General features: G+C 32.0%; 1 protein-coding gene and 1 long non-coding RNA gene across 3 annotated transcripts; one reads left to right on the top strand and one right to left on the bottom strand.

The window, feature by feature from the left end:
- Positions 1–2,731: 2,731 nt before the first annotated feature.
- On the top strand, positions 2,732–11,292 carry LOC111014122 (uncharacterized). Of its 2 annotated transcripts, none has more exons than XR_015792770.1 (2): positions 2,732–3,129; positions 10,654–11,292. It is a non-coding gene; the product is annotated as an uncharacterized LOC111014122 (long non-coding RNA). The 2 variants fall into 2 exon arrangements; XR_002601800.2 differs by lacking the exon at positions 10,654–11,292 and adding an exon at positions 3,284–3,516.
- Positions 8,077–20,627, bottom strand: LOC111022188 (uncharacterized). The gene is made up of 15 exons (XM_088127346.1): positions 20,399–20,627; positions 19,828–19,970; positions 19,617–19,677; positions 17,834–19,346; positions 17,718–17,749; positions 15,912–16,044; positions 15,645–15,742; positions 13,834–13,878; positions 13,017–13,122; positions 12,473–12,599; positions 12,069–12,184; positions 11,482–11,558; positions 10,751–10,885; positions 9,984–10,052; positions 8,077–8,660 (listed from the first exon to the last, which is right to left on the bottom strand). Exons 2-15 carry the CDS (start codon positions 19,962–19,964, stop codon positions 8,388–8,390), a joined length of 2,922 nt encoding a protein of 973 aa, XP_087983472.1. The 5' UTR covers positions 19,965–19,970; positions 20,399–20,627; the 3' UTR covers positions 8,077–8,387.
- Between the last annotated feature and the right edge of the window lie 1,721 nt (positions 20,628–22,348).

The raw sequence follows: 22,348 nt of genomic DNA, 5'->3' as shown, positions 1-22,348 counted from the left end.
TCATGCCTTAGCATGTGGCGTTACAGAGGAGCAGGCTTTGGCTTTGACGCTCGCAAGTTGTACCCTGTTCCCGCTCTTCTTTATTTATTTATTTTTCTTTTCCACCAAATAATGAATCAATGATAATCATTTTTTTATATATATAAATAATAATAATAATAATAAAATAAAAAATAAAAATGACATTTGAGCAAAAAATATTGGCCCAAACGATCAAATGAATCCCTTTTTAATTGGTGAAACCTACTAGACAAAGGGTGAACACTCCAATATTTTAATCATTTTAGGTTGAATTTTAGTGTATTAGGTTTCTCGACGGAGATTCACACATACTTCTGGATATGTCTTACCATTTAGATTGATAGGCGATCATGATTGGGGAAAGTCATTAGCCGTTCATCATTTCCTCTCTGGATCGCGGAATGCTGTCGAGATTATGTTAGCATTTACTAACCTTCCTTCTCGAAATCGTCGGGTGCTATGAAGATGGCGAACTAATTGAGACATGCAGTAAAAAATCGGAGATCGACACCCTGACAGTATTTGAATTCGACTTTTTTCGATGGTGCGGGCCCCACAACAAATTGTTGGATACATTTTCTTTTATAGAATAATTTTCAAGAAAATCTAGTATAAAACAGACATAATTATCCGTTTTTTAGTTAATTACTCGAATAAAATCTTGAGTTTTTTTTCGTACATATAATAATAATTTAAAGTTTTTTTCTAAGTTGGAATTGATTTTTTTTTTAGTTGGCATGGAGTTCGGACTCATGATTTTTTAGTCAGGTGTCTTAACCACTCCAGCTATGCTTGGTTTAGTCAAGTCGCAATTAATTTAAAGTTAACACGTAGAGAAAGTAAATGAAAACATAAAAACAGAAATATATTTTCAAATGATTAAAACATTTAAGAAAAACAAAAAATAAAAATAAAAATTAGTCTACAAATAAATTTTATAAGAAAAATAATTTTAGAAAAGTACACTTAAAGGACACCTATCATTCAATAATTTGTCAGTTCATGAAAGGAATTTATTTCTATTATTATTAGCAAATTAAAGAGAGCTTACCATATTTTAGAATTCTAGGAGAAAGACCCCTCACAATCCCTTTACTTTTTTGCATCATTTCATCCAATTCAACTTTATATTTCAATACATTATAAAATTATTACTTTCTTAGTAATACTAAAAAAAATGCTCCCTTTCCTAAGGTTTAATTAAAAATAAATAAATAATAAAATATACTACTAAAAAGAAATCAAAATTGAGACGCGATGATATTTAAACCTAAGTAAATACATGTTTTGAACTCAAATTCTAAATCCATAATGCATTATTTAAAAAAAAAATCTAATTTTATTCACTGTTCTTTAATAATAATGAGAGTACTAATTTTTTCATTCATTCCATACGTGTAAAACTACATTGGTGAAAATAAATTGTCTATTATAATTTTTTTTCTTTTTTCTTTGTAAATTTTCATTTTAAGAATACACTTTAAATTTTTATCAAGTGTTATCTATTTTCAATGTTTTTAAAGAAAATGAAATATACTTGAGAGCCATTTTAACCGCAGTTTTATGGGGGGTTTTTTTTTTTAAAAAAAAAAGAATTAAAGTTTAGGTTACGAAAGCAAATAAATAAATACAAGTTTTGTGATAAGATCTCTTTGAAAAAAGTTTAAGGGTTTTTTTTCACCTTTTCCAAATAAGGTAAACTATCTCTCCTATAATATATATTCGTTGAGTTTTAATTTCTAATTTTAAGTGCATAATAATATTAATATTTGAACTCACTTTTTTCTTTGGAGCAAAATCTTTGTACTCACTTAAAATTAATAATTTAATTACCCAATAACATTCATCTACAAGTCAAATCATATTTCTTAAGAACAAATTTGAAAACAAAAGTGCAAAACCATGTTACAAAATTTGTTATTGCATATTCTTAAAATTAGTAAATATAGAAATTAGACTTTTTTTTTAATTCATTACGGAAATTTAATAATTTTTCTGTTAAATATTTTAAGATTTGACCCAAAGTAAAGATGAAAAGAAAAAAAAAAAGACATCTTCCAAATATTCCATTCAAACAGACTTTAAAACGACTTTCGTCAATTAAATAATCTCCAAAAAGGGCCACAGAATTATCAGAAATAACACATTTTCTAAAATAAGAAAAAAAAAAGATCGCAAAACGACAAAGGAAATTCCAGGAAGGGCATTTTCGTAATAAAAAGCAATAGAAGGGGCAATGGATTATTCCGTCGTTATTAAACTCTGAGTCCTCTCGTTCCATTCAGCCGTAGAACGAACAGTCCACTAACTTCCTCTTCGTGTTCTTCATCCATCTCTCTCTCTCTCTTCTTTCTCTCTCTAAAATCTGGCGCAGAGAATGAGCTCGGTTGTAAAGAAACACAGGATATCTTGGAAGCAATCGGCGACGAGAAGAGCGCCGTCGCGATCGAGGTACGTTTCTCGAATTCTCAGAGCTCGAAGAATCCACAAAAATGGCGGAAAAGCGTGCTCCTCCGACGTATCGGCGAAGCTGGAGGCGCTCGAGAGCCTCATTCCGAGCCGGAACGACGACGGAGGAAATCGGAAAGCGGAGGAGTTGTTTCAGGAGACGGCGGATTACATCGTTCTGTTGAAGAATCAGGTGTTCGTTTTGCAGAGGTTGATCGAGTTTTACGGATCCGGTACTGAGAGAGAAAATGCCGTATCGTAGTTTACTTCTTGAAGGAAGGAAAACGAAATCGAGAGAAGGAGACGGTGGATGATTTTCTGGAAATTTTTCAGTTGCATGCCGTGTTTTGATTGGAGAGAAATCGGAGGAAATTTGAATAGCGAAGAAGTTTAGAATCTCTTTCTTTTTCTTTCTTTCTTTAAATATTCATAATACATTAATACAAGTCCATCTTGACATGTTCTCTGCGCTCGATTCAGTTACGCACATCTAAAATTCGTCGACGATCGTCTCGTCTCGTCTCTGATTTAGGCAAGTTTTGTAGGTTTTGAGCAACAAAACGCAGGAAATTTGAAATCTCAGGTACAAGTACAAGTACAAACACAACACAACAACCGTAGGGTTTCAATTTCTCGAATCAAGATTTCTCCGGCCGGAAGGTAATCATTCTCTTTTACTATATACATACATATTGTTTCCTGAATCATGATATGATGAAATTGAGTTATATTTGCTGAATCTGTGTTTCATTTTGAAATCAAATGGAATTGGTTTCAAATATGGAATTACTGTGGGTGGGAAAAAACTCTGCAGAAACTGAAGAAAATGCAGAGATTGCGTGGGGAGTTTGTGATGGGTTTGTTCATAATATCCAAGTGAGATGGACATCAGACTGTGCCAATGGTTGGGGTGATGGTGACAGGTTTTGTGAGGGAGAGAAAAAGAGGAAAGGCCATGTGCAAAAGCCAACTTTTAAGGCCACTGTCTCATTGGATTTGGGTTAATGCTAAATAGTCATTATAGCCTGGTTTTGGTTGGGTTTGATCTTTTTAAGTTCGATAAAATTTTAACACAATAAAAATCTTTTAATATCGATTTATCCGGTTAAAATTATGGTCAAAAAAAGATCTAAGTTAAAAGTATAAGAATCAAAAAATAATATTTATTTTAGGAAAAGTACCCTTTATTACATAAAACATTAAATCTAAGGATAAAAATTAGTTTCAAATTTTTTTTTTGAATTTCATCGTGATTTAGATCACGTGGTTAACATTGCTACTAAGAGTGTTAGCATGATTTACTGATCGAACCAGGCTAACTAGATTTTTGTTTTTGTTTTTTTTTCCCTTGGAAACTAGGCCGACTAGATTTAATAAAAGGAGTTGGAAATTTTTGGTTTATAATTTGTTCACTCCATTCATGGTGGGTGCCACATTATACAAAATCAATGCTTTTTAGTTTTATTAGTATATCATGTTTATGCAAGAGATGGCAAAAATGATTAGAACCAAAATAATCCAAAATTCAAAGACATTATTTTAAGAAAAAATTAAGTTCAATTACTAAAGAAATACAACCAATTAAATTTGAAATTGGAAAATATTTATCTCCTTACGTGTCAAGATCTACAGCTATCTTAGCCACCATTTAAGAAATTGACGGTCATTATTTCTTAAAAAATATTTTATTTTTACAATTTATCTCTTAATTGTCAAACATTTTTTAAGGACGATTTGGATAAGATGTATAAAAAACTAAGTATTTTCTTTTGTAATTTAACCTAAATCTAAATAATAAGATGGTTTGGCCTAAATGGGATTTTGGTCTTTGAATTTTTATCAAGTTCGTACTTGTCCCAATTTATTTCTAAAACTTTGATTTTGGTCCTTAAATTTAACTCTACTTTTCATTTTGATGCTTTGAATTTTCAAGTTTCAGTTTTATTACTAAAAAACATATCATATACATTATTATTAGCATTTCAGCCGAAGTTTTAAAACTAAAACTGAGATTTTAAATTTTAAGGAGCCAATTTTTCTTTTTTGAAATTTAGGAATTATTGTGAAAAAATGGACAAAAATAAAAATAGAAAATCACATCATGATAGGTTAGCTCTAGTGGCCAATAAGAAATATATTGATGGTAGCATCATGTTAAAATTATGATAAAAAAATGAGATCAAGAATAAAAATAAGGGACCAAAATGGTCAAATTTTAAAATTACAGTGACCAAAATGAACATTTTCAAAATACAGGAACCAAACTAAACCAAAATTGAAATACAGCAATCAAAACGAATATTTTAAAAGTACATGGACTAAAATGAACTAAAGCAAAAAGTAGAGGACGAAAATAGTATTTTAACCTATTTATTTTTAATTAAGATCTAAAATACATGATTTCATAAAATGAACTTTTTTTTTAAATTTTTTTAAGAGAAAAAAATGAAAGCTACACCAAGTAGTTTATGTACAACAATTTTTCATTTGGATTTTTCATGACCTAGATCTAAGGTTTTAAATGTCGATGACGATATCGATAGAATCGTGGGAGTCTCAATTTTATGGAAATATCGATGTTGATGAATATATATATATATTTTAATCATAGAAATAAAAGATTGATAACAAATATTTAAAATAATAAATAACCTTTTCACTATTTTTAAATGAGTTACGATATATTAATATTAATATTATGTCTATATTACTAATATTGTGTTTATATTTTATCAATTTTTTCTTACAATACTAGAAAAATGTTGATTCACCCCATATTTTGATGTCAATAAAAATATCAATCTATCGACAAAATTTTAATACGTGGTAAAATTTCAAACTTTGGAGCAATTACTTTTCAAGGAGAAAATAAATGAGGAAAAAGAAAAGAAAAAAGTTTTGTGAAAAAAGTGAAGAGAAAATGAACTGGAATAGTACAGGGAACAAATGTACTTAGAAACATGAGGCAGAGAAAATAAAACTTCCTACATTGACATTTATTAATCCCTTGAAATCCCAACAAACCTATTAAATTTCTCTCGACACCTTACATTACATTTCGTATATATATAGATTCGACATCGACATTTTTATATTTTCACAAAAATAGATAAAATATAGAAAACAATATCAAAATATCATTAATGTGGATATAATATTTGATATTGATAATTTTAATTTATTTAAAAATGATGAAATGTTTATTTGTTAATTTTAATATTTGTAATGAATTTTTTTTATATAATTTTTAGAAAATGTCCATTGACATCAACGTTTTATTGATATTTCTATAAAACTGATATTTTGACATTTCCATCGACATTGACATTTTATAATTTAGAAACACCCTATAGAAATTATTGGCTAATGCAACGCAATTGTCTTTCCTTTGCTTTGGGTTAATTTGAAAAATAAAAATTGTTTATATCTAACTTTAAAATTTTAAAATTCTATCTACTAAAATTTTAATCCTTGTGAAAATTTATAGCTCCACTCCTAAGTAGACGAATGAGTTAAAAAAAACGTAAATCTATTTAACTTAACATATTTCAACTAGTTAAAACACATATCTCCGATATAAGTTCAAATCTCCACCCATACCTCTTGTACTAAAAAAAAAAAAAACCCCAAGTCTATGGTTTATTTTTAATTTGTGTATTGTTTATTTAAAGAACTGTTAAAAAAGTATTTTCAGTTCGTTCAATGAATTATAAACATATATTTAGTATAAAATTAATGGGATTTATAAAATAAAAACACTTGATTGCTTTTTTTTTTTTTCCTTTTGAAATTTGTGAGTTTTAGCGAAGAAAATAATGTGTTGCAATTTATTACTATCATAAAGATTTTGCAACATTTTTCTTCTTCGTTGCAACATTACGACAAAAAAACAAAACATTGCAATTTCTTTGTGACTTAATGTTATTTCGTTGCTATTGTATTTTGGGAAGTATTGCATTGCCAATTTGTTCCACGAACCTCTTCTACCTTTTCATGTATAATCTTTAACAGTACTTTGATATCGAGACCTTTTTTTTCTTTTTCTTTTTTTGTCGCTAAATATATAAACATTTTCATAAATTTGTAGCTAAATCTAAAAAGTTGAATTTTTCTCAAGTCAACTTCTTTACTTCCATTCTCTCAATTTAGTAAAAAAAAAAAATTATTTATACATGAGTCTAAAAGTATATAGGGTAAAAGAAAATTGTATGTCTAATGAAATGAGACCAGCGAAATAAAAATCGCTTAAACTTTAATTCATCACGACATATGCAAAGTTAAAAACATATACTAGGCTAGCTTTAGTGCAAAGTTAAAAAAATAATTTATAAAATCTACAAGATTGCCAAGATTTGTACACAAACAATATACTTCAATCTTTCGCAAAAACATTTTATCCCTTTCATTGAATGATGTTTCCATAACTGTGTGTGTGTGTATATATATATATATTTTTTTTTTTGAGATAAATTTCCATAACTATATGCACTTATTGATGAATCACCCATATTGATGAAAGCTGCTACCGCCCACTCGATTCCAACATTTTCCTCCAATATTTTGTTTAATTTGAAGAGGTCTTCACACAAGTGCAATTTATGATTAATGATTTTCCTAACAGAGAGGGTAAATTGATTCACTTATGAGAGTTTTAAATTTTAATTTATACCATTATCAATTTAAGGTTTTCGTTGGTTCAACTGCAAAGTTTAGAAGTATAGATTGATTTTTTCTAAAATTTTAGGGAGCAAGAAATAATAAATGGTTACCCGACAAAATTATGTTGAATTATGTTTCTCACTAAAAAAATATATTTTTAGGAAAACACCCATTCACTTTTAACAGTGCTAGTAAGTAAATATTAAATAATATTCAATGGTTTATCTGATAAAATACCAGAAACTACCCAAAAGAAAAATAAATTAAATTAAAATTGTAAGCCAATTCTAAAATTAGACCCTAAACTATAAAATAACCAAAATAATCAGTTAGAACTTAGAATCAGATGAGGACACACCATTTGACTCGAGAAATCCTGGAGCAAATTACACATCAACTTACCAGTGATCTTGGGCAGGCTTATAGAGTTGCACCGACTCTATTTGGTTAAATTATAAGTTTGATTCTTGAGTACGGTTGAGTCTAAAAAGTCTATGAACTTTAAAAAGTATCTAATATATCCCTAAATATTTAATATTATACATAATAGGTTTATGAACTTTCACTTTTGTGCCTAATAAATCCTCAAATTGAGGATTTTGTATCAAATAAGTCTCTAAACTTTCAATGTTGTGTTTAATAGATTCTTGACTTTTAAGACACTTTTTAAAGTTCAAGAAACTACTGGATACTAGACACAAAATTTAAAGTTTAAAAATCTATTAGATACTTTTTAAAGTTAAGTTTAGAGACTTATTTGATACCATTATTAAAAGACTAATGAATGAAAGGAGAACCCACTCCAGCCCGAATTGCACTAAAGAATAACCTGCAATATAACCATAACCAGAAAAAAGAAATGAAAAGAAAAAGGAAAAAAAAAACTGTTAGCTACATTATATGACAACAAGAAGCAGCAGCAGCCCAATATTTTGCTCTCAGTTATAGTAAATATAATAACATGATAATAAAATTTTACCATTTTTCTTGACCTGATACATCTCTTGAGCTTTGTAACAAAAGTATATCATAGATATTTCTGGTGAGTTGTGACTGGCTCATCTAAAACTACCTTGAATAATGTTTGAACAATTTGGAGGTAAATTTATACACACCTTACCAATTTAACCTTGAAAAAGAAGGAAATTACCTCAAGTTATAAATTATAGTAACAGTATCTTTTTAGTAGGAGATAGCTTACAGTTGCTGACCAAAATCAATGAACAGACTGTCTGTTATCCTTCCTCCATTTAATAGGACTATTGTCTTAGCCACAATTGGTAATCTGATCCTTTATCAACAAACTTCTGCCAGCTCCCATCCAAATTATTTTCCTTGGAGGGATTCCAATCAAAGTGTCCAAGCTTCATTACCAGAGTATCTCCAACCTGTGCTACATATCCCTCATTATTTGCATGGTAGATCTTAACGGAGCTCCGACAATGGATCCCAGCACGATGTCGAGCCTCGATTAACTCGGTGATGATGTCATGGATGCCAAAATCATAGAAGTGGTCATAGAATATTACAGGCTGCAAAATGAAAGAAATAAGTCGGCAACATTAGATATCAAAAGACAGAGAGAGAGGGCAGTGACATGTCAGAGAAAACTACAGCATAAAGCTTAAAAATAAATAAATAAGGGACCCGGAACCTCCCTTTGAGAAAATAAAAATACTGCAGCTCACAACAATGGATTACAAGCTCATGCCGTTTTAACTAGATTGAAATAAGGTTTTCTTTCCAAGTAATATGAACAAGAAGATTATGTAACAGTTGAGATATGATAGGAATGCAATTAGGATAAAACTAGGAATATTTATAGGATATTAAGGGTGTATTAGTAATTAGGTAGATAAGTTGTTGGGGGAATTTGTTATAAATAGAGTGAGTGGGAAAGGATTGACGATTCAGACATGTAATTGTTTAGTGTGGTTTAGGCTTGAGTAAGAATACTCAAGAGAGAGTAGAGTCCAAGTACCTTGAATTACTTGGTAGTTATCTTTTTGTATTACTTTTTTTTATCAATATGGTTCCAATCAAGATATTTCATAATTTATATAATCACAGAGAAACGAGCAGGGGAGAACTTGACTAACAGTTGCCTAAAGGCCACCATTTTGGCTGATACAAGTTATAAAAAAATGTCATAAAATATATAGCTTCAAGTAATTGAATTTCATGACTCCAACTAGAACTCATATGAGCTGTCATTAGTTTTCATTGTCTTCTTTCCATTGCACTTGATGGCAGTTAGTTTAAGAGATACATTGAACTAAAGCAATCAGTAATACTTGGGGAAAATTACAACTTTCATGGAAGAAAGTATTATACAAAAAAAAAAACGAAAGAAAAGAATATGAAAATAAAATTCATGGAATAGAAATAATAAACTAATCTGAGACATCGGAAACAGATAGGACAGAATTTTGTTCTAATTGGCTAAAGAAAAACAATTGGATAAGTATTCAAGAGTCTCCTTCTCTCCCTAACTCCCTCCTCCTTGGGTTTCCCTCCAAAAGATTAGCTAATCATCCATTTTCTCACAAGTACAATTTATTCTATTCATTGTACATTCTCTTCCCATCCCCTTACTGTCATTCTAACACCCCTCCCCTCTTTTTAGTTATAACAATTCTCACCCTTTACTTTTCTGCCCCTCTTCTTTATTTTTTCACGTTAGTGATACAAGAGGGGGCTTATCTAAAATCTTGCTTGTTAGATTCTCACATGATCAAACCTTTATTTGCCAACATAGTTTAAAACAAGAGTAAAGGAAGAAAATAAAATCAACCTTTTGCACTAGGGATAACAAAACAAAAAGATATTCTGGGATTCAGTGATTAAGAACTTACTGTTCCAGGATGAGTCAAAATATATGCATATCCTTGAGCAAGTTTATCTCGTGGAAATGGCCAATGTCCCTGTAAATAAACAACTTGAAAAATTCAGTTTTTGCTTCCCCAAACTCACTAGCTTTTAGTTTGACAAGATCAGTAAGATTTCAGGGGAAATTTCAAATGATGGGCGCTAGCTTTAATACTAAGGTGCTTCCAAAATGTGAATGATTACAATTATAGGAACGAAATGTTTGATGAATAATGAGAACATGCCATTTAATAAGCATGTATGCTTAATTCACAAATGAATCTGTCAGAGAACATTCCAATTTCTCATGTTCTTTATTTATTTTTTGTTTAATAACTGTTGGTGTTCAAGCAGTTTATGCACATCTTCGGGGCAATTACTCAACTCTACAACATATAATATTGAAAGCCTTGTATGATATTTAGAATCCTAAATAAATCGCATCACAACTTGAAATCAAGACGTTTAGTTTATGGTTTGTCCCTCCAGCTTTTTTGAAACCAACCAAAATAGTTTATTTCATTTTTACATTTAAAGACAATTGAAAATCTGGAACAAAATGCAAGCTTGGAGAAGCTATTTGCATGAAATCAAGTCATTCTCACTAAACAGTTGCTTTCTATAATAAATTTTTCATGTGGGTACTACTTGAAACAGATGTAGGACATATCCAATGTTACTGCCATTTATATTAGCTCATCCATGAAAGTGAAACCTGTTGCTGCAAATGGTAAACTCGCTACTAGATGCAAACCTGTGTGGACCCAGTGTCATGGTTTTCCAAGAAAGTGACAGCACGGGAAGGCCACCATCCCACTACTCCAGTTGGTTTTCCTTGTGGGTCTATCAACCTCCAATATTGGTTATGAAGGGCAGAATGGAGTATCCCCTGCAAGGGACTTAGATGTCAGGATTGTCAAACGAAGAAAACACTTGTATATGACGAGATATTTGACAAAATACAAAATTTTAAAAAATGTTGCCAGAATCTGTTGCAAATAATTTTGCTCACTGCATCATCCAGTCACTCAAGTAAATTAATGGATTGGAATGCTATTAGGATAGAATTAGGAATATTATTAGTGTATTGAGAATATATTAGTAATTAGTGAGGGAAGTTGGTAGGAAGATTTGTTATAATAGAGTGAGGGGGAAAGAATGAAAGTAGGTATTGATTTAGTTGGTTTAAGCTCGAGTGATCTCGAGAGGGGAGGATCCAAGTACCTTGAATTACTTGGGGATTATTGTAGTTCTTCTATCTTTTATATTTCAATATATTTCTAATTATTCAGGTTCTATCATTAATCTTCACCAAAACTCCACACAATTAACCAAAGAAGGGAGAGGGAAAAAAAAGACTCCACAACTTTTTGTATGTATGCCTCTTGGTAATTTAATGAAGGATGGCACCCGAATGATCTTCACCTGGTATTCCCTTCACCTTCTTCAAAATGAGAAATGTAACATAAAGATAATGAAAAGTACCTTTGTTGTGACATCAAATGCTGAGGAAGTGCCACCAGTGGCATTGATCCAATTAATTATTCGTTGCCGATGAGCATCTAAACATATGAGCAAGTTGAGAATATTTAGCATAGTGTGAGGTAAAAGATTATAAAAACATCAAGAGAATTCTTTGCCCAGGATTACAGCCACTTGAAATCCCATCCCACGTCCTATATATATAAACTTGGACATAGTGTTAACCATATAACTTTTTATTCACTAGTTATTTTCCTAAATTTGTACAACATAGGAACCAAAGCACCATTTACTTTTAACTTAGCACATAATGATATGAGATAGTTAGAAAGCCCACAATAATTAAATACAATCCGGCACGTACTAGAGGTAAAACTACAGAATCAACCAGGCATTTTTCCACACTTCAAACTTGACTTGGTACTTGGTAGTTGTGGACCTAATGACAACCTCTTGATTATAATAAGCATACTGAAGCTCTGATGTACTGAAAGAAATGAAGGACTGCATGCATGGTCCTTTACAAAGACTAACAATAAAATTGTTCATAGAACTGAAAATAAGTCCGAGAGTGTAGAGCAACGTACTACCTTGGTTATAACATAAATTCCCATGTTCGTAACCCAAACTGTCCCAGTATTCTCCAATAGCAAAAGTCGGATTTGAAGCCTCTATATATTCTTTAACATATGTACCCGAGAAACCTCTACAAGTAACAGAGAAAAATCTTCAATATCCTGGAACACAAGAGTAACTCATTTTGGAACTATAATGGTATTTCTACCCCAATTGTCCCAATTTTAGTACCGGCTGACTGTAAAAATTAGAAGGTATGTGAGCTTAATTCTTGAACATCTTGATCATATGTGGCTGTGTGTGAATGCAACTTCATGCTGGGGAAAATATATTGAACAGAGAATATTTTCTCCAATTTAGTATCATCTATTATTTATAAGAAAGCATCTATTGTAGAAAAAAGTCGCAGAGAAATGACCTCACAAAATCAAGGCGCCACCCATCAAAACCAATATCATTGCGAAGCCAATTTAGCCATTCTTTTATGTCTTTCCTCACAAAGTCTTGGGAATGATCAATATTTGGTGCTGCATGGAAAATATCGCCTACAGGTAGCAAAAACAAACAAAAAGTAACATGACTAACTACACTAAAGCTTTTCATGGAACTGAATTGGCTAATTTCAGAATGAGTAAGCAACATATCTGTTCATTCTAATCTTTATGTGATAGCGAACTTATGCTGGTTGTAATTCTTCTCATTGGAAGATTTTATGCTAAATCAAGCATGACCCAATTCTATAGAGATTCTGTATAAAGCAACCATATTAAACTTGAAATGATCAAGACTTAAAAACAATCACAATTAATAAATTAAATCACTTCATGTTCATGCCAATTAAGGGAACAATTGCTTTCATGTCAAGGTAGACACCATCAAGATGATGACATTAACTAGTTTTCCACATAAAATCCAGATAATAGCATTCATAGTTCAGTCAGTAGACTAAGCTAAATAATTACCACTTGAAGGATTTCCTCGACCCTGAAAATTTGGATCATCACAGACAATTGCTTCAGGTCCCCAAGGAAGCTTGCCACCAAAAATGTTCCAAACACCATTGGGACTCTGAAACCAACAAGCGCACAAAGTTATATAAAGGCACAACTACTTTGAAGCTGCAACAAAAAGAAGGCCTGTTAAGTGAGGAACATAAACAACTAGATCTTTTAGTTTTCTAAAGAAACTGACAACTAAATTTGAGAACAAAGAGTCAGTCCTATCCATTGAAAAAACACATTTAATCAAGAAATATCAATCTTTTAAGACTTACTTCAAAATTTGTGTTTATATGTTGTGTATTATACATCGTAAAGTTACAAAATAAAAGTGGACAACTAAAGTTCCTACAGAAAGCTCAAGGACAAATAGAAAGGACAAGAAGACATGCTACCAACAATGCAAGTTCAAAGAACAAAACACGTCTTTTCTATTCTTAACTTATCCAACATCAACTTTTGGTGGTGGTGGATGTTTCAAACTTTACTCCATCCCAATCTGATACGAAGTTACAAGTTTGAATTTATTCTGTTGTTTCTCACCATTTTGAACAACATAAATTCATAATTGAAGTAGAAATAACGAATAAATAAAAATTTATTCGCTTTGTGAATATCTAAACTTCAATTATTAGAGCAAGTACATTAGATCTGAAATAGTTTAATGCAACATGAAAAATATTTATGTAGAAAAGATTAGTAGATGTGATTTTATAAACATAAAAAAGAAAAAGGAGCTAAAAGAGTAAAAATAGTAAACAATGATGGGACAGGAGTAGACCTGCTTGTGTGCGCATCTATGATTAAGCACAACATCACCGAGGGCCTGGAGGCAGATTCAAATAATGTTTGTAAAAATTTAAGGAGTTGAACATAAAACAAAGATCTTTATTCATGAATATGTAGTGAAAATAGTTAACGTTGGGCAAAGACAGCACTAGCTGGAAATAAGAACATGTGGTGCTATTGCAGTATCAGATATTAAGAGCAACCAAAAAAAAAAAACAAACAAAAACCCATATAATATATTGTTGGAATTACACGGGTGGCATTACCCTTTCAACCCCTCCTAGAATACACATTTACAGTTGGTGGTAATTCTATTTTATAGGGTTTGCAACTTTCTGACATAGCATGGTTTTATATCCTTAATATTGATTCATGATATGTGAGTGAGAATTCTCCATAGGCACATTACTCCAGATGATTAAGTCTGTTTCAATATGAAAAATAAAAAAATAAAAAATCTCTTTCACAAATTCTTGAAAGTTCCGACTGATGAACCTCCCGATTTATTTCTTCTCCATCCTTAGAGCTCCTACAAAAACTATCAATGATATTAAGAAGCTCATTAGAGATTTCGTGTGGGGAGGTAGCTCTAGCGGATGTCATTTGGTTAATTGGGATTGGGGCGGCTCTGCCAATCCTCATGGGGGCCTGGGGTGGGATCTGAAGCAAAGAAATACCGCCCTTGCTGATTGTTGGCACATATCTTCATGGAACTGAATTAGATAACAGACTGCTGGCACCTATCTTCCCCGACATTTTCTCTTTCTCTGAAGAAAAATGCTCCCATTGCAGATTGTTGGAACCCATAAAGTTTTACTTGGGACTTAGGGGTCACTTTGATTGGGAGATTAATAGTTGGGTGCTTTTGATCAATAAGCTAAATTCCTCCACCCTTAGCAATGATCCTGATACTCTCGGATGGGCTCTTGAGACTTCAGGATCCATTACTTCGAGATTCGCTTTTCTTAATCTCTCTGTTAGGTACCCCTTCTTTGGTAGATCTCGTTTGGAAATTCAAAGTTAAGATAAAGTTTTTCCTTTGGTTACTACCCTATTGAAGTTTGAATACCCATGACAAACTGCAAAGAAAGTTCTCCTCGTGGTCAATCTCTCCCTTGATGTGTCCTATGAGCAAAGAAGAGAGTGAAAGCTTGGATCATCTTTTTATTCACTGTCCCTTTGCTTGGAAAGGTTGGGCATTCTTGTTAGATATTTTGGGTGCAGCTTTGTCTCCCTAAAAAGGTGGATGATTGGCTTTTGGAAACGCTGGATGGGAGAAACTTCAGAGGGAGGGCAAGGAAGGAACTTATGGAGATGTGCTTCGAGATCTCTGATGTGGAATATTCGGATTGAAAGAAACGATAGGCTTTTTGAAGATAAGTTTCTTTTCTTTGATTCTTTTTCTAATAGCTTGAAGCTTTTGGCTTCTTGGTGGTGCTCAAGTCATACGAAATTCTTTTGTACAGCCTCCTCATACTGTAAATGATTGAAAGGCCTTTTTAGTTTAGTTCTCTCCGCGGGGTTCCCTCTACCCCAGCCACTAGGCTGTTTCCCTTTTCTTTGGTTGTCTTTATAATATCCTCAGCCTGTTATCTAGAAAAAACAATATATTGAAAGTTTAGTGGAAACTTTCTGCCAGATTCCAACACCTATCTTCAAAGATATAGTTTAACATATAAATTTTACAATCGTACACGTGCATGAATACATTTTTAATTTCTTTGCATTCCAAGGATAATTGAAACAAATAGATGAATTAAATAAACACCCAATACTTCAGATAAGTTTCAGACCGCAACATACCAGAAGATCTTGAGAATGAAATTCTTCTATACAGTACTTGAGTTCTTCCTCAGATCCATAAGATGAGTTCAAATTATATAGGTCAGATGGCATATAACCTGCAAAATATTACACACTTTGTAAGTTGTGGCCCCAACATTAAACTATCCCATATTAACCAAATGGGGAAAAAAGATTTAGAAATGTATGAACCATAGGTGCCAATAAGAGCTAATTTAAATTTTATTTGCCTCAAATAATATAAAAGAAAAATTAAATGCAGCAAACCTTGTGGAGCAACGGATTCTGTTGGTGGTGGGAGCCACACTGCTGTGATCCCAGATTGAGATAAATCAGAAGCTTTGGCAGCTAATTCCAGGTACCAGCGTCTTCTCCAGCTTTCCCAGTTGAAACCTTGAAACTTGAAGAGATACATTAACAATCATCAGTCAAGTTTTGAGCAGATTGATAATAACTAGAATATTGTAATAACTGAAAGAATAATAGGTTCTCAATGGGGGAAGTCTACCAATAAATCATTGCAACAAAAAAGTCTTTGAAGATTTTAAACTTACCAATCTAAACAGCAAGTACTTTTTTAGTACAACATGTGGGGTTGGGGATTGAACTCACAACCTCTCGATTGGAGATATATGCCAATTACCACTAAGTTATGCTCGCTTTGGCATCTAAACAGCAAATACTTAAAAGTGAAACAGATAAGTTTGGCTTTATTTGTACTTCTTTTAATGTAGGTATCATTTATATTCCCTAGGACGTAATAAGTTTGTTTCAAATTTCACGGCATTTAAATCCAGAAATTCACAGAATAATCAGAAAAGGGATTTTTTTTTATTTATTCATTTTTATTTTAATAAGAAACAGAGATATTTGTTAGGAATGATATTAAGGGTAATTGTTAGGAATATTATAGGAAAGTAAGGGCACGCTAGTAATTAGTCAAAGAGTTTGCTAGTAAGGCTTGGTTACAAAAAAATGTAACTGGGACAGGATGGAGTCAAGCAAATAATTGTGGTAGTTAAGTCCAGAATTTTCTCAAGAGGGGAGGGGAAAGTGCCTCAAATTACTTGGTTGCTATCTTTCTATATTTTCTTCATTATTATTATATTTTTACGATTTCTATCAAATATAGTCGCACTTGCTAATAATATATTTTAAAAATTAAATATACCTTAGCTTGAGCTTTAGTGTTTACTGATTTAATACAAGTTCTGGACAAGAGGTCTTGTGTTCAAACCCTTTAGAATATTATTTCTTCCCCAATTGATAGATCTACATCTTTGGCTTCGTAAATCAAATATATATTTGAACCCACGTGTAAGAGGAAGTGTTAAGAATATATTAAGGAATTAAATATACTACAACTTATTAGATTAAACTTTTAGGTTTAGTGGTGATTTAACATTTGTCGATAATATTGATAGTGGCACCTTCCCTCAACACAACTTCTTTCCCTAAATCATGGAATATCTCCTTTCAAATTATGGGTAAGAGCACTCCTTAAATCTTGCTCCAAGATCATGCTTCACCGTGCCCCATTATTAGTGTTTATCCTATGTGTCTTAACCCTACCACATGCATTCAACCTACGTGCTTCATGCATAATACTCGCATCTGTGTACACCAACACACCATGACCATTGTCTTCAACCTCAGGCTAGTTGTCTACTCGGTGGGGTAGGTAAACTGCCCTCCCCATACACTCAACTGTGCACACAATAACCTCCCTAGCATGTTTATCATCCACACTTACACAGTCAGCTAACTTGTCAGACGCCTCTGCTAGAGCATCATTTAACCTCTTAGCCAAAGAGATGTTATACCCTTGAAACACTGGACCAACAGTGTGATACCTATCCCATACTAAAGAACAAGAGATCAACTACATGCAAATCAATCAGTAAGGTCATTTATTTAAGAAATTGAGTAAATGATGCAACTATGAAACATGACAAAAACCTGCTAAAACTTAATTAATTAAAAAAAAAAGAAAAAAAAAGGTTGAAACAATAAACCTATTATTTCCAAACTAAAATTAGTACAATGCATTCTATGTCATTAGTAAAAACTAACCACAATTTCGTGTCCAGTTCCAGTCCCAGGCTCTGCATCAAAGTCCATGAAAATTGAATGTTAGGTATATATCATTAAATGTTTTCTTGATTACATTAACAGGAAAGCTAGCTTACCTAATTTTGTTTGATCTGGGGTCCTTTGCCATTGTATGGTCTTTCGTTCCAAAGCACGCTCCAGAGCCTTTCTTTTCTTTTCTATTGTTTCTTTCTCGATAACATGCTCAATTAGTGTATCGCCTACTTTTGGCTTTTCTTGAGCAATTGACCATACTTCTTCAATTTTGGGCAAGTCCAAGGATCTAAACTTTGATGTTGAGACTTCAGTTACATCAATCTTTCTTGGAGGAAACTTGGGACGAATGGTTCCAATTCTTCTAGCCATCCATTGAGGTATCTCTCTTCGAGGACCATCACTCAAGAGTTTCCACTTTTGTGACTCATCATCTGTCAAGAGGTCTATCCGCCCACCATTGACAACATAAACTGCATCTTCATCAACTTTACCTGGGGTTCTTTCCTTCAATAGCAATGACTCTGCCATATCAGCTCGTTGTTGCCACGTCTTTGTTGCAGCTTCCGAAGCCCTCAATAGTCTTTGCAGTGCTTCGCATCTTCTAACATAGGCATTGTCTTTTGAATACGCAGTTTCTTTGGCAGCTTCAATGGCAGACTTAATACCTTCTAGCTCAGCTTTGAAAGCTTTGGTAGCTGCTTTTTTTTTGTCTGCTAAATCTTTCTTGAATTTCTCCATCATTGATTTAATTTCTCCCTCCTGCTTGATGATTTTTTCCCTGCTCAACTCCTGAAATTCGAGCAATATTTTCTCTGAATTTTTGGCTCGAATTTCTGATGCAGTGGCTTGTGCTCGGGCTTGCTCCAATTCCAACTTGAGGTTATCAACATCAGCCCTTGTAAGTAATAAGTGAGATTCCAATTCATTGATGACACCTTTCAACTTAATATTTTCTGATTGGACAGAGGCGATCTCATCTAGAGGATATACCTCATCGGTAAATGTTCCCACAACCTTCTTTGCATGAGCACCAGCTTTTTCAGCCACGTCCAGAGCCTTTTCAATAGTTTGTTTTGATTGTTCTACAAAAGACAGCATTGAACCTTCAATAGCATCCCTGATCTGTTTTTCAATTTGATAAGATGCCTCAACAGCAGAAGTTTCTGCAACTGAAACCCTGTATTGAGCATCTTCTAATATATGTGAGGTGGCCTGCTGGAAGGCAATTGCGGCTAACTTCTCAACCTGTACTGCAAGATCAATAGCATCCTGCTTCGCAAGGACCAGCTTAGATTCTAAAGCAAACTTCTCACCCACCGAATCGTGGAGTCTTTTATTAAATAATGATCTGGCAGCCTCGAGTTCTGAAACTGCCAATTCCTTATCATGCAAAATAGTAGCAACATATTCTTTTTGTTTAGCCTCATAACGAGCCAACCTCTCAATCAATTGATCTCTCTCTTTCTCTACAGCTTCTTGTCTTGTTTGAGACTCCAAAAGGACCTTTTTAACTGCAAGAATTTCATCTTCTTCTGTTTGCAATACTTCACTTCTTCCAGTTGAAAAGCCATCAGCATCATCTACCCAATCTGTTAAATTATCGCTTGAATTATCCTGTCGCAAACCAACAGCCATAAGTCGCATCATATTTTCTCAGCTTCTACATAAGATGTAGTCATGTAGTTGAATACACAAGTTAAATTCCCATTTCCATTCCAGGAAAGGAGTCAGCCATACATTTACATGTTACTTGAGTAACAGCCAAAACAAAACAAAAGATTTAAGTAGGATCCGATATGATGATTCATAACTCTGTTCAAGCAGCTAGCTCGCAGATTCTAATAGTGAAAACAACAAAGATTATAGGTTAAAAGTTATCCATACCGGACTAGAAAAAACAACAGTTTTTGGTTTACACAGCAATTTGTCAACGTATGAGAGTTTCCTGCATTAACATTACCGATTGGATAGTAATTAAAAAGAAATGAAAGAAGAAAGGACATCGCAAAATCAAGCTAAAACACCAAATCTAGTCCCCCTTTTCTCGGGAGGGAAGGAGGGAGAAGACATCCAGGCAGAGTAAAAGCACAAGTACCACTTCCTTGCAGCTGAAACTGTTCTTAGAATTTGATGATAATTTGATGACCGTCTGCAATATGATGAGCCCGCAGAAATAATAGGGCAACGCGGAAGGAATTCAATTGCTGTGTCAAGTAATGGGAGTGGACCCATTACTTCCTGTAAGGAATCAAACTCAGTTTTACCACGGAAACAATAGAACTAGTTACGTTATAAATTAATCAAAACTCAACCACGAGATACATAACTTATAGACTATTCTGTGGTTCAAATTTCCCCACCCACAAAAGCACAGAAAAGTTCATCACAAATTGCAAGCAAATGAATCACCGAACATAACAAATTCCACCAGAACGGTAGCTCCATAACGTTAACTAATATAATAAATTTTCAAATAAATCACGTAGAAGATGGAAAAGACAAAACACAAACAGGAGAAATTAAAGCAAAATCAACAAAGAAGGATGAAAACCAAGCAAGGAAGTGAAAATGGGAGTGACAAACTGAGTGATCCGATCATAAGCGTCGACGACCGAAACCTGAAGAACTAAAAACGGAAGCTACAAAAGGTAGAAAAACTTGAAGACCTGATTTCAATGGCGGAATCAATCCGAGACCAGGAGGAGTGTTTCCATTCCTTGAGAAGATTAAGAAAGAACTCGAAATTGGGAAATGCGGGAACCGAGGAATCAGGTGGAGCTGCTGGATTCAGTAGAATATGAGCATTGAAAAAGAAGAAATTCGAATGGCGGGGAGAGAACGGCTTTTATATTGCCAAAAAGCTGCTTTTTTCTTTGTCATGTTTCATTTGAGTGAACAAAAAGCCTTTGACCCTTTTCAAGTATGCTTTTCAATGGAAAAAATCCAATTATTTTAATTTTGAGATATTAAATTTTCGTACATTTTCATATGTATGTAAGATCCATATCAACATAAGATGTATATCGAGATTAATATCATACGATAATGGACAAAATATTGGAGAAATATCACTAATATTTACCTAATATTATTATTAATAATTTTTTATCTATTTAAAATGATCAAATATTTATTTGTTATGAATTTTTTCGAGAAACAATCATTGACATCGACATTTTATCTTATCCATATTTCAATTGACATTTTTATAAAATTGAGATCTCAACATTTTTATTGACATCACATTTTAAATCTTATTTTAAAATTTTTTTATTGTGTATATTAAAAAAAATCATGTTTACCTATTATCCTAAATTTTAAATCAAATTATAGATATTGCCCTTGTAATATAGGACCATCGTGTCTATTAGTCACCATTTTTATAAATTAATTACATCTCTAAATTTTGAATTATGTGGCATGCTGAAGCTAGTATTATAGGTGAGATACCGACATAGTATTGGTTATCAAATAAATTTTAAATGAGATAGTATGGTAATTAATTAAACAAATTATGAATTTTTATGGCTAACACGAACTAATAATTACACTTTAATCCTAATTATAATTCCTAAACTCACTCCAAATATAATTATTGATCATCCAAACTTTACTATTAGACTGTTTAGCAGTGTAATTGAAATTGTAAATTTTTTTTCAGTACAATCTTAACTAGTTAAACTACATTAAATTTTAGTTAAGATTATGATGAAATTGTAAAAGTTTAAGGTTTAATAACTAAATTGACACGATATTCAAAAAGTATATAGATAAAAAAAATGTATTAACTTAAATTTTATACCATATAGGATTTATTTGACCAATTATCATAAGATAGATAAAAATAAGTTTCAGTAAGAAAGAAAAAAAAGAAAGTTAATCATAAAAAGATAATTTTATAATTTATTAATCATAAGAAATTTGGTAGTTGTAAAATAATTAATGAATAGGTCGTGGGTTCAAAGAAATAAATGATGAAAATGAGAGAATGAGATTCACGAGATTTTTGGAGATGAATAAAATTATCTCGTATTTAAAGATTATTTTCAATTTTGAAAACTTCTAAAAAACTATATGATGAAAAGTATATTATTTGTCCCTTGCTAATATTGCTTTTTAGATATTTTATAATTAGTTTTTTATTTTTTGTTTTATATTTTGAATATCCACTCTAATATAAATTTTTGTTTACTTGATTTTCCTTTGTTAATTTCATTCAAATCCAACATAATTGTTTTTTAATGAATACTTTTTTTTCTAATAAATTAACAAAAATAAAATAAAATATCATTGATGTATATCCAATACTCTTAAAAATATTAATTTTAACAAATTAAATATACCGAGGCTATAAGTATATCTTATTTATTAAACAATTGATATGATTTAGAATATTATTAAGTTCATATGAAATTTTCTTTTACTAAAAAATATTAAAAAATAATAATAAATACATCACTCATTGTCCCTGGTATACGAAGTATTTATCCACCAACTTCAACATAGTTCAACTAATTAAGTTATATATCATTGATCAAAAAATAGAATCTCACCTTCACAAGTTGAACTAAAATAAAAAAGAACTTATCCTAACATAACAATGGTAGATGATATTG

Source organism: Momordica charantia (genome assembly GCF_013281855.1).
Source record: "Momordica charantia cultivar OHB3-1 chromosome 8 unlocalized genomic scaffold, Mcharantia_2.0 BLBB01000008.1, whole genome shotgun sequence".
NCBI classification, from domain to species: domain Eukaryota; kingdom Viridiplantae; phylum Streptophyta; class Magnoliopsida; order Cucurbitales; family Cucurbitaceae; genus Momordica; species Momordica charantia.
The sequence above is the reverse complement of the archived record's forward strand: the minus strand, read 5'-3'. Positions and strand labels throughout refer to the sequence as shown.

Bases quoted from the DNA above. Each gene is read 5' to 3' on its own strand.
- LOC111022188 (XM_088127346.1), bottom strand. From the start codon at position 19,964: ATGGGTCCACTCCCATTACTTGACACAGCAATTGAATTCCTTCCGCGT. The intron at 10,886-11,481 runs GTACTTTTCATT...AGTCCCTTGCAG, and splicing joins CATTTGATGTCACAACAAAG to GGGATACTCCATTCTGCCCT. The intron at 8,661-9,983 runs GTAAGTTCTTAA...TTCATTTTGCAG, and splicing joins TTTTGACTCATCCTGGAACA to CCTGTAATATTCTATGACCA.